The 12,869-nt window shown below is 41.1% G+C and overlaps 1 protein-coding gene across 1 annotated transcript; it reads left to right on the forward strand.

Moving 5' to 3' along the window:
* Positions 1-300: 300 nt before the first annotated feature.
* Positions 301-12,667, forward strand: MRPS33 (mitochondrial ribosomal protein S33). The gene is made up of 3 exons (XM_079786725.1): positions 301-344; positions 7,369-7,610; positions 10,973-12,667. The coding sequence occupies exons 2-3, from the start codon at positions 7,396-7,398 to the stop codon at positions 11,076-11,078; spliced, it is 321 nt and encodes a 106-aa protein (XP_079642851.1). The 5' UTR covers positions 301-344; positions 7,369-7,395; the 3' UTR covers positions 11,079-12,667.
* The last annotated feature ends 202 nt before the right edge of the window (positions 12,668-12,869 follow it).

Consider the following 12,869-nt stretch of genomic DNA (forward strand, 5'->3'; position numbering starts at 1 on the left):
TTTATCTTCCACCACAAGGCACACACAATAGCCACTGCTTCAGAGATTTGGGGGGCAGCTGTGTAGCCACTTCCAGCAAAACACGGTTAGCGAACCTCGCAGGACCTCACAGGAAAGGTACCGTAATCTTCCTTCCTTACCCGGGACCACCTAGTCCTCAGGGCTCCGCACAACCGGAGGAGCTAGCCTCACTGCGCAGGCGCCAGGTCTGGCGCTAGTAGCGCCGGGTCTTTCACTAGGGTTCCCCTCTAGCCCCCAGGCTTTCGTTTCTCTACTGCTCTCCGCAGCGGTTGGGGGCGGGTCTTCCGGTAGAAGGGCGCGTGGGAGAGGAAGGTCACCACTCGGTAAGGCAGCCCGTGACTTTGCGGGGGTCTGTAGTGCGGTATGGGCGGTGGCTGTAGAAGTCCTGGGCAGGGGGATGGCGGGGTGGGGCGGGGGTGGTGGGGGGACGCGTTTCACAACTTTGTAGGGTCGCCAAGAACAGGAGGAGACAATTTCATTTGTAAGCAGCTTGGAAGTTTCGCAGGTATCATACAAACAACTTGGCCTTTTCCTGCGTAAAATGGGGGATTTTCTAAACTAAGGACGCTAGCCTAGTTTCCTCTCCGGCGCAGTTACTGTCTTCTTGATTAGGTAGCTTTCGAGACTCGGTTTCTCTGCTCACCAGATGGCTTTTTGCACCGTAGCTTTGTGTGGGGTATGCAGGTTAATTTTGTTAGCAGCTTAAGAAAAACACAATAAAGTGATATTTAAGAAAAATATTCGCGAAATACCCTGCCGATTCGACGTCAGGTGACTTGACACGGTTCCTTTCATCACAGGCAGGCGTGATCCAGTCAGTTGGAGGGGTTTGGGGATGTTCTTGTTAAACTGAATAAAGCTGATACATATCCAGAGCCGTTCATGTCTCTGAGATCCAGTAAAATAAGAACGCATTGTGTTTAGGTTGTTTTCCTGTGAAGCACGTGTGAACAGTGTGAGAGTTCCTTGAGGCCAGCTGATTCTTAGGGCAGGCACTGTGCCCTGAGTTTTGTGCGCCAGCCTGACCACGCAGGAGGTAGTCAACTCCTCGTGCAGTAGATGAGAAAACGGAGGCCAAGAACGCAATACCTACTGCTACTAACACCTTACAGCCATTAACGCGCAGAGGCAAAAGGCCAACCAGATTCTCAGCTCCAAAGCTGGAGCTCTCCTCTAACCACTGGTTATTGAGAAACTGGAGAAAGCGCTCCCCAGCAAGATTGACACACCCGTACACGGACGATTCAGCATACATTTTGAAAGTTCCACAGGATTCACCACGCCGAGGGATATCCAAGTTAAGAACTCAGCACTTTTCAAAGAAAAAAGGCAAACCTAATTCGAAACCAGTAGTGAAATAAACATTGAATCTCACCATTTAAGTGCATCAGAACTATCAGAAAAAATAAAAGAAGCTTGCTTTTTTATGCCAAAGTAATAATATGGGAATTTCCTTATGTGGGCCTAATATGTTTGAGTAATTTGTTTTTTGTTTACCATTTTTAACTCCAGTTAATTTTCCTTCATGATACTGTTTTATTTAGTTCACATTTAAAGAATAGTGTTTTAATTGTACCTCTTAGAATGGCTTCATGTGAATAAAAATCTAATTGACATGTAAAATAGTTGCCTTTTACTTTAATGCCTTTAACAAGGTCATTGGCTTTTTTTTTAAAGATAAAATGGAAAGAATCCATAAAAAGGCATACCAAGGTCCTAAAAAGTCCTAAGTATGAATTTTTGTAGGCGTTTAAAAATTCAAAAACAAAAGCGTTTGAATTTTTTAAAAATTTCAGGCTAGTAAGAAGTGGCAATTTGCCAATATTAGAACCAATATTTATGGACAGCAGAATTTTTAAGCTGTTTTAGCCTCTGTGGGGGAAAAAAAACACATCAAGCTCCTATGCCATTCTTAATCAGACACATGGGCTAGGTGGAAGGAGACTACAAAGCAGTAATTGATAATTATTATAACCTTTTTCAGTTTCCTTCTACTTAGCAAGTGGTTCTTTGTTCCTAGTAAGGGATTCAGGTTTGAAAAAGTTTATTCCCTTTCCCCATCATAAAAGTTTTAGGACTTGGGTTTTGTGATATAATCACATTCGAATGGATTCTAATGAGACCTTGTGATTTATAAGCTACTAGAGGCCTGGTGCACGAAATTCGTGCACTGGGGGTGTGGGGGGGTGTCCCTCAGCCCAGCCTGCACCCTCTCGCAATCCGGGACCCCTTGAGGGATGTCCGACTGCTGGTTTAGGCCTGATCCTGCCCTGTGGCGGTTGGATATCCCTCTTGCAATCCGGGACCGCTGGCTTCTAACTCCTCGCCTGCCTGCCTGCCTGATCACCCCTAACCACTCACCTGCCTGCCTGATCGCCCCTAACCCCTCTGCCTGCCTGCCTGCCTGCGTGATCGCCCCTAACCATTCTGCCTGCCTGCCTGGTCGCCCCTAACTGCTCTTCTGCCTGCCTGATCACCTCTAACTGCCTCTGCCTTGGCCCCCGCTAGCCGAGGCTTCATCTGGAAGGCCGTCCAGAATGATATCCGGAAGGTCGTTCGGTTGTCCGGTCTAATTAGCATATTATGCTTTTATTATTATAGATGTGTCCCAGTAATTTGCTACATTCTAAAGTGGGCATGGAGGTAACTTAGTATCCTGTGATGGCTTCCATAGCCACTGTCCTAATAAGGCCCTTCTTCCTTGCTATCTGTCAAGTTACCAAGCTGCTGGTCCCCACCCCTGTGTTTCTCTGGTTGTCAGTCTGTAAGTGAGGATAGTATCCCAAAGAGGTACAAGTCTAACTGCATGGAGTATGTATCTCTCTTTTTTTTTTCATAATTAAATGAGGCTAGAAATAAACAAATGTGTCTGTGTAGAACATATGAGCACCAACTTACCAACTGGTTAAAAAAAATTTTTTTTTAATGTATTTTATTGATTTTTTACAGAGAGGAACAGAGTTAGAAACATCGATCAGCTGCCTCCTGCTGGGGATATGCCCGCAACCAAGGCACATGCCCCTGACCTGAATCGAACCTGGGACCCTTGAGTCCGCAGGCCGACGCTCTATCCACTGAGCCAAACCAGTCAGGGCTAAAAAAAATTTTTTAAGGTGAATGCCATTTAGTGAGTGCCACTGTCTTACTTATTTATCACAGTAGTCCTGCAAGCTTTGTTTTCCTAAAAGGAAACTCAGATTTAGAGAGAATAGATTTAGCTAATAGTTCCTAGGCCACCTTACAAATAATTGATTGTGTAAATACCAAGCAATTGCAACAAAAATCTATTCTGATGCCATAATAGTAATAAGCAAAACAAAGTAAATTTGATTAAGAAACAGTTTGGCTTTTTAGCTGATGTTTGGAAAAACGTAACTTTAAAGGTGGGAGGCAGAGAAAAGCTAAAGCTTGCAAAGAGAAGGCTACTTTTAGACATTTGCAAGGCCTTTAGAGGTTTATTTAAAGCACTAACTTGTTAACTATTTTCTATTTATACATTAAATCAGCAATTTTCAACCTTTTTCATTTCATGGCACACATTAATTACTGAAATTCTGTGGCACACCAAAATATATATTTTTGCTGATCTGATAAAAAAAATAGGTATAATTTTGATTCACCCACACCAGACGGCTATTGTGTTGGCTGTTGTCATTTTATTTGACAACCTAAAGGAAAAGAGGGACTTTGTAGCAATTTGAGAGTTTTGAGCATCACTTTCTGTTGAGCTCTTTGGAGATGGAATTCTGGAGGAACTTCAGGCTGTGACTAGACTTCCAATAACCCACCCTGGGCCCTGGAATCTTCTCAGATTCCCGGTGAAGAAGATTCAGCTGGTACTCAAGTACTAGCAAAGGACCTTAGTGACTTGACTCTGAGCCCCACTACAAAATGCCCTTCCCTTCCACCAAAACGTTCACCCCAACAGCAGGACAGAGAAAAAAACTTAAAGGGGTTGGACTGGGGCTGAGTCAAGGCATGCTCTACAGGAGACGATGTGGAGTGAGGAACTATTTGGAAAGAAATGATGTTGCAAGTTATTAGATCTTTGCTTAAAAAAAACCCACAGGAGAGGAAACTTGAGAATGAATCAAGATTCAGAAGATTTACATGCAGCTGTCATTATTGCCTATATCATGGAGATCCTTTTGATAATATTAGCATGGAGAATTATAACATGGAGTCAATTTAGATATAAACCTTGTTCTTACACTTTTTTTTTCTTGCTAGTAATTTTAAGGTTGTTATGCAGCAGCTTAGGTAAACTACTCTGCTAGGATAGCTGTATACTAATATTTAGATCACCTATGATAGAAGTTCTGTGATGTCTTTCTCTTGCATCTTTTTCTTGTCTCCCATGATGCCAGGAATCAATTTAGATTGCATTTAAATGACTTCAATATACTTCAATTCCTTTTTTATTTGACCCAAAGAAGCACTAATAGGTCTTGAGTGTTGTCATTGTGTTTTAGAAGCCTGAAGTTAGTAAGATAAAACCCAACATCAAGAATGAGAAACAAGTAACTTGTATGGAAGAAATATAAAACAGAATACATTGGATGGTTTGGCTACAACATGATTAGCGCAGGGTGCATTAACTAGATTCTCTGGTTTTCAAAAACTTGAGTTGTAACAAGTTTTTTGATGTGCTATTTCAATTTTTAGTAGCAAATGTGTGTGTTAACGAAAAAACCATTGAAACCTGTAAAGAATTTTAGTGAGTTTATTTGAGCCAAACTGTCGACATATGCCGGGAAGCAAAACCTCAATGAATTGAGATTATGCTCCGAAGAATGGTGGGTTACATCTGTATTTATACATTGCCATCAAAGGAGGGACATAGGTGGGCTACATGAAATTCATTGGATAAAGTCAAACGGTGGGAAACCCCTGGGATTGGACAAAAAGTAAAATGATGGACACATACTTAGGTGGGTACAGGAACAATTAACAGGATAATGAAGGAATTTGAGGCATCTGTCCTGGCGCCTACCACATTTGGTTGTGCCCCAGGGGCTCCAGCGAAAGAAGGAAGTTACAAGTTACCCAGACATCTCACAGATATGTTATCTTAGAGGCGAAAAGGCAAATGGGCTCAGGAAAGAAGATCTAAGTTGATCTTTGTCAGGGAAGGTATCAGCTTAGGAATGACTGCCCACTATAACCTGTTTGTAGTTAAATATTTAATTTTCAAACCATCCTTTGTGGTTATTCCAGGTCTCTGAGTTTGCAAGACTGCCATGCAGGCCTTCCCTGAGCTTGTCAGGTTAGCATGTGGCTCCTTTCGTCCACATGTGTATAGGGCATCTTATTAAAATTTGAGGCATATATAAAAAAATGAAATAAAGGAAAAGACGTCAGTGTCCCTAACTAGTCAGGTATTGCATGGTTTACAAATTCTTGCAGTACACAGTTTGAAAATCACTGTGTTAAACAGTTAATGACTTTTTCTCTCATTGATGAAAATATAACCCCAGCTCATCCCCATCTATATAATGAAGCAAGAGTTGGGAGAGAAGTGAATTGGGAACTAAAAGGAAAAGGAAAGAGAAACAGGAAGACTTGCACAGATCCCTGGTTTGGGGGGTCAGGGGAAGGCAAAGGAATCTTGTATCTAACAGTTGTCCCTCTGCTGGCCTTCAGGTGGCACTATTGGCCCAAGATTGCTTGGTTGGTTTCAGAATGATAAATGGTTTGAGATTGATAATCCTGAAGTTGGTTTGAGGCCAGCCTCTGCTCTTTCAAAGGATCTTGACATAGACATTAAATATTCCTTAATTTAAACACTGGTTTGGTTTGGTTTTTCTTGCACTAGTTATTTTGAAATTTACTTAGCACCCTTCCTGTTTAGGAGGATTTTTTTGTATATTTTTCCCACCTGTTTTTCAAGACAGGTTTATGACATTTTTCTGTTTGGAAATCAACTCCTTTTCATCCCAGCTGAACTATCCCCCAGGATGGTCTCTTAGCATAGATTCTCATCTCACTAATGTCACATAAATTAGCATATTCTGCCAATAGTTACCTACATTTAACTGGAATGGAATAAGATAGTTATTTCACCAGAATATTCTTGGTTTTTATGTATCACCTATATAATTTTTTATATCTTAGCTATAATTTCTGCATATTACATATATCATTTATATACCTATTTCAACATTCTATGCCTCTTGCCGCGACCTGCACGGCTAGGTTCAGGATCTGCAGGAGGGACCAACGCACAAATGAAAATGCTATACAAGAAATATGAATTTAGAAGGCATTGGGAGGCCAGGTGGAACCTCTTTCGTGAAGAGGCTCACTGAGTCCTGGCCTAGTCCGCTTTTTATTCAGTTTTAGATACACATCTTGCCCTCAGTGAAGCACGGCAAATAAGTAGCAGACAGACAGTCTTAAAGGTCAGTAAAGATCAGTAAGGTCCAGTAAACATTTACTTGGAGGATATCAGGTCAGGAGATTGCTTTGAGCCACCACTATCTCAATACGAACAATTGGTGCCTCGCATCAGCCCGGCTAACGCTCAAGGTCCATCGGCCCCCCACGTTCCTTGTTGCATGCTCATGACAGTGTTGGCATGCGGTGGCTTCCCACACCTCTGAAGAACAAGTTACTGTTTTCAGCTAATAAGACAGCTAGTTTGCATTAAAGCAGAATATATAAGATGGAAGATAAGATAATATCACAATTCATAAGTGTCCTCTATTCGGGAATAAAATGAATCTTTTGAGCTCTTCACTTTATTTCTATAAGACCGCTATCTTTGTTTTTCCCAAATGGCTCTCAGTCTCTAAGCAGAATTCAATCCAGCAACCTAGAGGCTAAATGACCTCATAACTCATTAGCAGTTCTCAGCCATCTGGAGCCCTTGAGGAGATCAGTGTTCAAAGGGCTGATAATAAAGACAACAGCATAATTATTTCTCTGCCATGATTAAACCTTTAGATGGCAAGCAGTCAGCGTATTTATTCTGGAGACTGCTTAGGTAGGTGTTTTCTGAAGGTATAATAATACTGTGGTAGGAGAACTTGTTTCTCTGCCCTCATCTAGCCTACAAATAGGTATGACCATCACTAAATAACATATTGAATCACAATATAGTTTATTGTAAAATAGGGCATAGAGTAAGTGAGCGATAGTATGTGAACACCAAATATAAAATTGCAAATATAAAACATGCAAAGGAAACAGCCACTTGGACTGTGGATAGTTCTCAACTCCAAGGCATGTCCTGCCAACAAATGGACAGAATCACGTGTGACTTGCTGTGTTTTCACTTTCTAAAGTGTTCAGTCAGTAATCTGTGAATTTCTAACACTAACCCATTTGTCTTCTCGTTTTCTGTAGGGACTCTTCCTCCTTGCTGCCCCAGAAATGTCTTCACTTTCAGAATATGCCTTGCGCATGACTCGTCTGAGTGCCCGGCTATTTGGTGAAGTTGCCAAGCCTACTGATTCCAAATCCATGAAAGTGGTGAAGCTGTTTAGTGAGCAGCCTTTGGCCAAGAGGAAGGAGACATATGACTGGTATCCAAATCACAACACTTATTTTGCGCTCATGGGGATACTGCGTTTTTATGGCCTCTACAGGTAATGACAAAAAAACTAAGAGCAACCTGTAAGAGATTATTGTAGTAGATCAGAACAGGGGAAAAAATAGCCTTTCCAGCTTTATAGTTTTGTGGTTCTTATAATAGTGACCAGGTAGTTCAAAAGATAGTTTAGCGGGAGGGGGACGAGGGGAGGAAAGCTTTCAAAATATTCATGATGGGACCGTGGCCGGGTTTCTCAGTGGTTAGAGCATTCACAGGTTCGATTCTGAGTCAAGGGCAAGTACCTTGGTTGCTGGCTCAATCCACCATGAGTGGGGCATGTGTGGGAGGCAACCAGGAGATATATCTCTCTCACACACACTCTTCCCCCCTCCCTCTCTTCCACTCTCTCTGAAAAATCAACAGAAAAAATATCCTCGGGTGAGGATTAACAAATATATATATCCATGATGGGCCTACCAAAAATAAAGGGAAACATGCATTTATTGGAAGACATAAATTAATTATGTCCATAATGTGACTTAACATTGACTAGATACTGAGCTATAGAGAGATGTTTAATTAGTCAAGAGCATTCTAAGACAGTGGTCGGCAAACGCATTAGTCAACAGAGCCAGACATCAACAGTACAACGATTGAAATTTCTTTTGAGAGCCAAATTTTTTAAACTTAAACTTCTTCTAATGCCTCTTCTTCAAAATAGACTCGCCCAGGCCGTGGTATTTTGTGGAAGAGCCACACTTAAGGGGCCAAAGAGCCGCATGTGGCTCGCAAGCCGCGGTTTGCTGACCACTGTTCTAAGAGAATGTGGAGGAAAGCTGGTCCAGACATAGAGCAGGTTCCTATTGGCCGATCTGCTTCCTAGCTGGTGTGGGGCAGCCTCCTTTCTCCCCTGGTGGCAATTTTGTTGGAATTATTGCCTTCCACCCTTTTCTGGCATTTTTAGTTGGTACACTTTTTAATATACTAACATGGTCTAAATGAGGTGTAGTTCACCTTTAATTGTAATATGTAAGCTATTATAATAGAATATTAATGTATAATAGTAAGAGTAGTAGGCTCTTTCCACCATGCATTTGTATGTTTGAGTATGTATAGGAAGTGGGAGCTCAGAACACTACACAACTCTAGAAATAAAATATATCAAATACCTACGTGATCATTTTCTTGTTTAAAAAGTCTTAATTACCAGACTAATACATACTCATTATAAACAAATTCAAACAGTGAATAATTGTATAAAGTTAAAATGCCTACTTATTTTTCATGTAACATGTTTTAATTGAACTTCTCTTAGGGCAACAAAACAAAATTTCATTTGGAACTGTTCACTCTAATGTAATAAAATTACTAGTTCATTCCAGATAGCTGCATTCATTTATCCAACAGATATTTTTTAAAGTACCTTCCACGTGTGGGCACTTATGATGGGCACAAGGGAGCCGCAGTGAACAAATAGATTTTCTTGGTTAATATATTATTACAGATGATAATCCATGCATATTTGAACTTCTGGGGTTGCTTTGGGGACAGTTTCCCTTGCCATTAGCCTGGGCTCAGAAAATAAAAATTAATTTTATTATGACCCAAAAGAAAATATCACTGGAAGGCAGATCTCCTGAATAGAAAATTATAACCCATAACAAAATCACATTCAGCTACTTTAATGTACCTATTTGCTGCCACTCTCCATTTGTTTGAAAAATAAAGCCTTGCCTATCTTTGGGGACAGGGAAAAAACACAGCATTTCGTTATCCATGGAAAAGCACAATTATTTTCATGTATTTAGTTATGGTAAATGGTCCCTCGCCTGCTGTGGCAAAAGGCAGGATGAAACTAGACAACCTACAATAAATAAAATATTACTCCAAGACCTGTAAGGGGGAGGGAAGCACAGATTCTCAAAAACAGTGACTCATTCAGTCTATCAGGTACGTGGGCCATTTCATCAACAGAGACAAAGACCCCAGCCTTTGGAGCTTTCTTTCTGGCTGGGGGTGGATGGGAATGGGGGAGGGAATGTAGAAGAGGGGGGAAAACAGTAAATAATTATGTGGTATGTTATAAAGTTGGACATCTATGGAAAGAAAAATAGTAGAGCAGGATCAAGGGTGCTGAGAGGGCACTAGGTGGTTGGGGAGCAGGTAGATCACAGTCTTAAACAGGATAGTCAGGGTTAGCCTCATTGAGAAGATGAGGTTTAAGCTGAGGCTTGAAGGTGATGAGTGAGCCCAGTGGAACCTGGAGAAGAGCTTTTGAGGCAGAGGCAAGAGCAGAGCAAAGGCCCTGTGGCAGGTGTGCACCTGGTGTGTTCCAGGAGCAGCACGGAACAAGGTGAGCTAGGACTACAGGCAGATCATGAAGGGCTCTGAGGGCTGTAGGAAGGTCTCTGGCTTTTTCTCTGGGTGAGATGGGGAGCCTTTTGCAGGGCTGTGAAGAAAAATGATAGGGTGTGACTTACATTTTAAAAGAATTACTCTGGCCTCTGTTGAGAATAGATTATTTGGGGCAATCATAGCTAATCCCAAAGAGGTATGTTGTATCCATCACGTTCATGGACTGAAACAACATACCCTATAAAACCACTATTTCAAAACAGCCTAGGAAATTAAAAATTCACCAGCAAAACCCTCTGAGACATTTAATTCATATGCTATTATTGTCCATACAGGTGAAGAGACTAAGATTCAAAGAGGGAAGATCACTTGTCCAAGGTCACACAGCTACTAAATGGTGGAGCTGTGATTTGAAACCAGGTTCAAATGGGTTCCCGAGCTTACATATTTAAACACCACTGTTCTTTAGGTATTTGATTGTAGAATACAGACATTTTTTACACATAGTGGGCAGTCTTCATCTTACACCCCATCTGCTTGTACATATAGTCCTGGTTGCCTTGATCCCTAGAGTACCTGTCTTTTGATTTGGCTATCATTTGCCTGAGCCTTTTGGTTTCAACTGTCTACTGCCATTAAGTCAGCTTCTTCCACACCATTCCCCCTTGAGGTAGGTGCTAATTCCTGGGGTTCTCAGGGTCTCTGTGTAGCTATTGAAGTTTTTACCCACTTTCTGCTCCTCTCATATTTTGTCTTGGTATTATAGGGAAACTTGGGGTAATTATTAGTGTGGTATCATAGTTACATAGGTTTACATGGCTGGCCCAAGAATTAACTGCTATCCGTGTCATTATTTCTCTGAAGGGGAACTGTAATTTAGAAGTGAACTTTCGGAATACAATGAATCTGTATGTTGGAGACTCCCCATCCTTTCTGTTCAAGCTGAGCATGTGCTTTGTAGAAGTCAGGGATTAATTACCACAACCCCTAAGGGAACAGTGCTAGATTGGTGTACTTTTCCAAAATGTAAAATCCTGGCTTGTTTTTTCTCTCTCCATTCAGAGACGAGCATCAGGACTTCAAGGATGAGCAGAGACGTCTGAAGAAACTTCGTGGAAAGGGGAAACCAAAGAAAGGAGAAGGAAAAAGAGCAGCAAAAAAGAAATAGTATCTGTCAGTGCAGAGAGAAACTTCCTCCTCTGCAACTGAGAGCAGAAGCAAGAGTATTTATTCTCTTCCCCCATGTTGGATGACTGTAGGCTTCCTAAGCCGAAGAGCATTTGGAGGAACACAAATGCTCCGTGAAGTCTGATCCAGTTAAAGTGTGACTGGTTTCTTGAACACATTCTAATTCTGCAGTTATTTTGGCCTTGGTTTTGTAATATGAGGTTTACCTCATTCCCTAAAGAAATGAATGCAGCCCAGCCAGTGTGGCTCAGTGGTTGAGCATTGACCCAGGAACCAAGAAGTCATCGATTGGATTCCTGGTTTTAGGCTTAATCCCCAGTGGGGGGCATGCAGGAGGCAGCCGATCAATAATGTTGTTCTCTCACTCATGTTTCTCTCCCTCTCCCTTCCTCTCTCTCTAAAAATCAATAAAAACATTTTTTTAAATGTATATATAAAAAAAGAAATGAATGCATAAATTATTGTTGAATGGTTTGTGTGGGGTGAGAGTGGGATGTTGGGAAAGGGAGGGAAACATTAAATAAGCACACTGTAGTCTCCTCATTACTTTCCCTTGCTTCCCCATAAGCCCTGGTCTTTCATCTCTGGCTGTTCAGCCACTGTCTTCACCTCCAAGCTCAAACTTTATGTGCCTCTCCACCCACTCCTTTGAGAATATCTAATAGAGTATATACCTGGTAAGAGAATATTAAGTATCTGCTGTATACAAAGTACTGGGGTCCTGGTAATACAGTGACTAGCAAGAAAAACAGTCCCTACCTGGTAGGACTTTCAGCCTTGTGGGAGAAATGTTACCTAATTATGTAAACACAATTATATTAAATGCTACAAAGGAAAAATCCAGACTTCTAGGAGAGGGTGGATGGGTTGGTGAATTGATCCAAAGAGATAGCAAGAGGCCCAAACCTCAGTAGGGAGTTTAAAGAAGGCCTCCCTAAAGAGATGGTATTTAAGCTGGCTCTGAAGGATGAATAAGAGTGGGGCAGAAGAAAAATGATGGGAAAAGTGAAGCACAGAGACCATCTAAGGTAAGAAATCCTGTTCAAGGAGTTGAGAAAGACCACTAACTAGTTCTGGTTTGTCATAAGGAAATAGAGGCCAGATCATGAAGGGCTTTTGCAAGGTCTATGAAAAAGCTTGACCTAACCAACTTCACCAAAGACCACAGTGTATGAGATACTATTTCTATTAGGACTGATGTATACATATGAGTAGCTAGCTGCTCATTTTATTGTATTCTAGCAATGAGCCTCTAGTGAGGTTGTGAGGGCCTCTCGGGTGTTTTGTTTTTTCAAGAGTTGCTCTGAAGGTGTCTAGCACTATCTAAAGTACTTTTTTTATTGTAGTAAAAAAAATTTACCATCTTAACCATTTAACCACTGTTTCTACCTCTCAGGAAAAGAGCACAGTGCACAGTCAAGAGTGTGTATAGCTGCTACAATTTTCTTTCCTGCAACTTTAGAAGTATTGGCAATAACTTCCCTGTGAATAATTCTTTAACTAGTAAGAATCCCACTACGTGTTTAGATAAATGATATTTTCAAAAGATACATAATCCAGATGGTATGGCCAGGCCTATATTATAGTCAATAAAAATAAAAACTATTGAATCGCATAAACGAAGCTGCAAAGCTATTATCCTGCAATTTGGCTAAAATAAACAAAAATTCTCTACAAATAAAAAAACTATTAAAATTGGATGATTTGTATCGGATAGATGTGAATTCCAGCAGAAGGCTGAGAATACATTTAGAACTCTTTCCTGAGCACC

This window comes from Cnephaeus nilssonii (assembly GCF_951640355.1).
Source record: "Cnephaeus nilssonii genome assembly, chromosome: 12".
Taxonomy (NCBI): domain Eukaryota; kingdom Metazoa; phylum Chordata; class Mammalia; order Chiroptera; family Vespertilionidae; genus Cnephaeus; species Cnephaeus nilssonii.

Excerpts from the sequence above, each read along its gene's own strand:
- MRPS33 (XM_079786725.1), top strand. The coding sequence starts at position 7,396 with ATGTCTTCACTTTCAGAATATGCCTTGCGCATGACTCGTCTGAGTGCC. Across the intron at positions 7,611-10,972 it reads CGTTTTTATGGCCTCTACAG|AGACGAGCATCAGGACTTCA; the intron begins GTAATGACAAAA and ends CTCTCCATTCAG.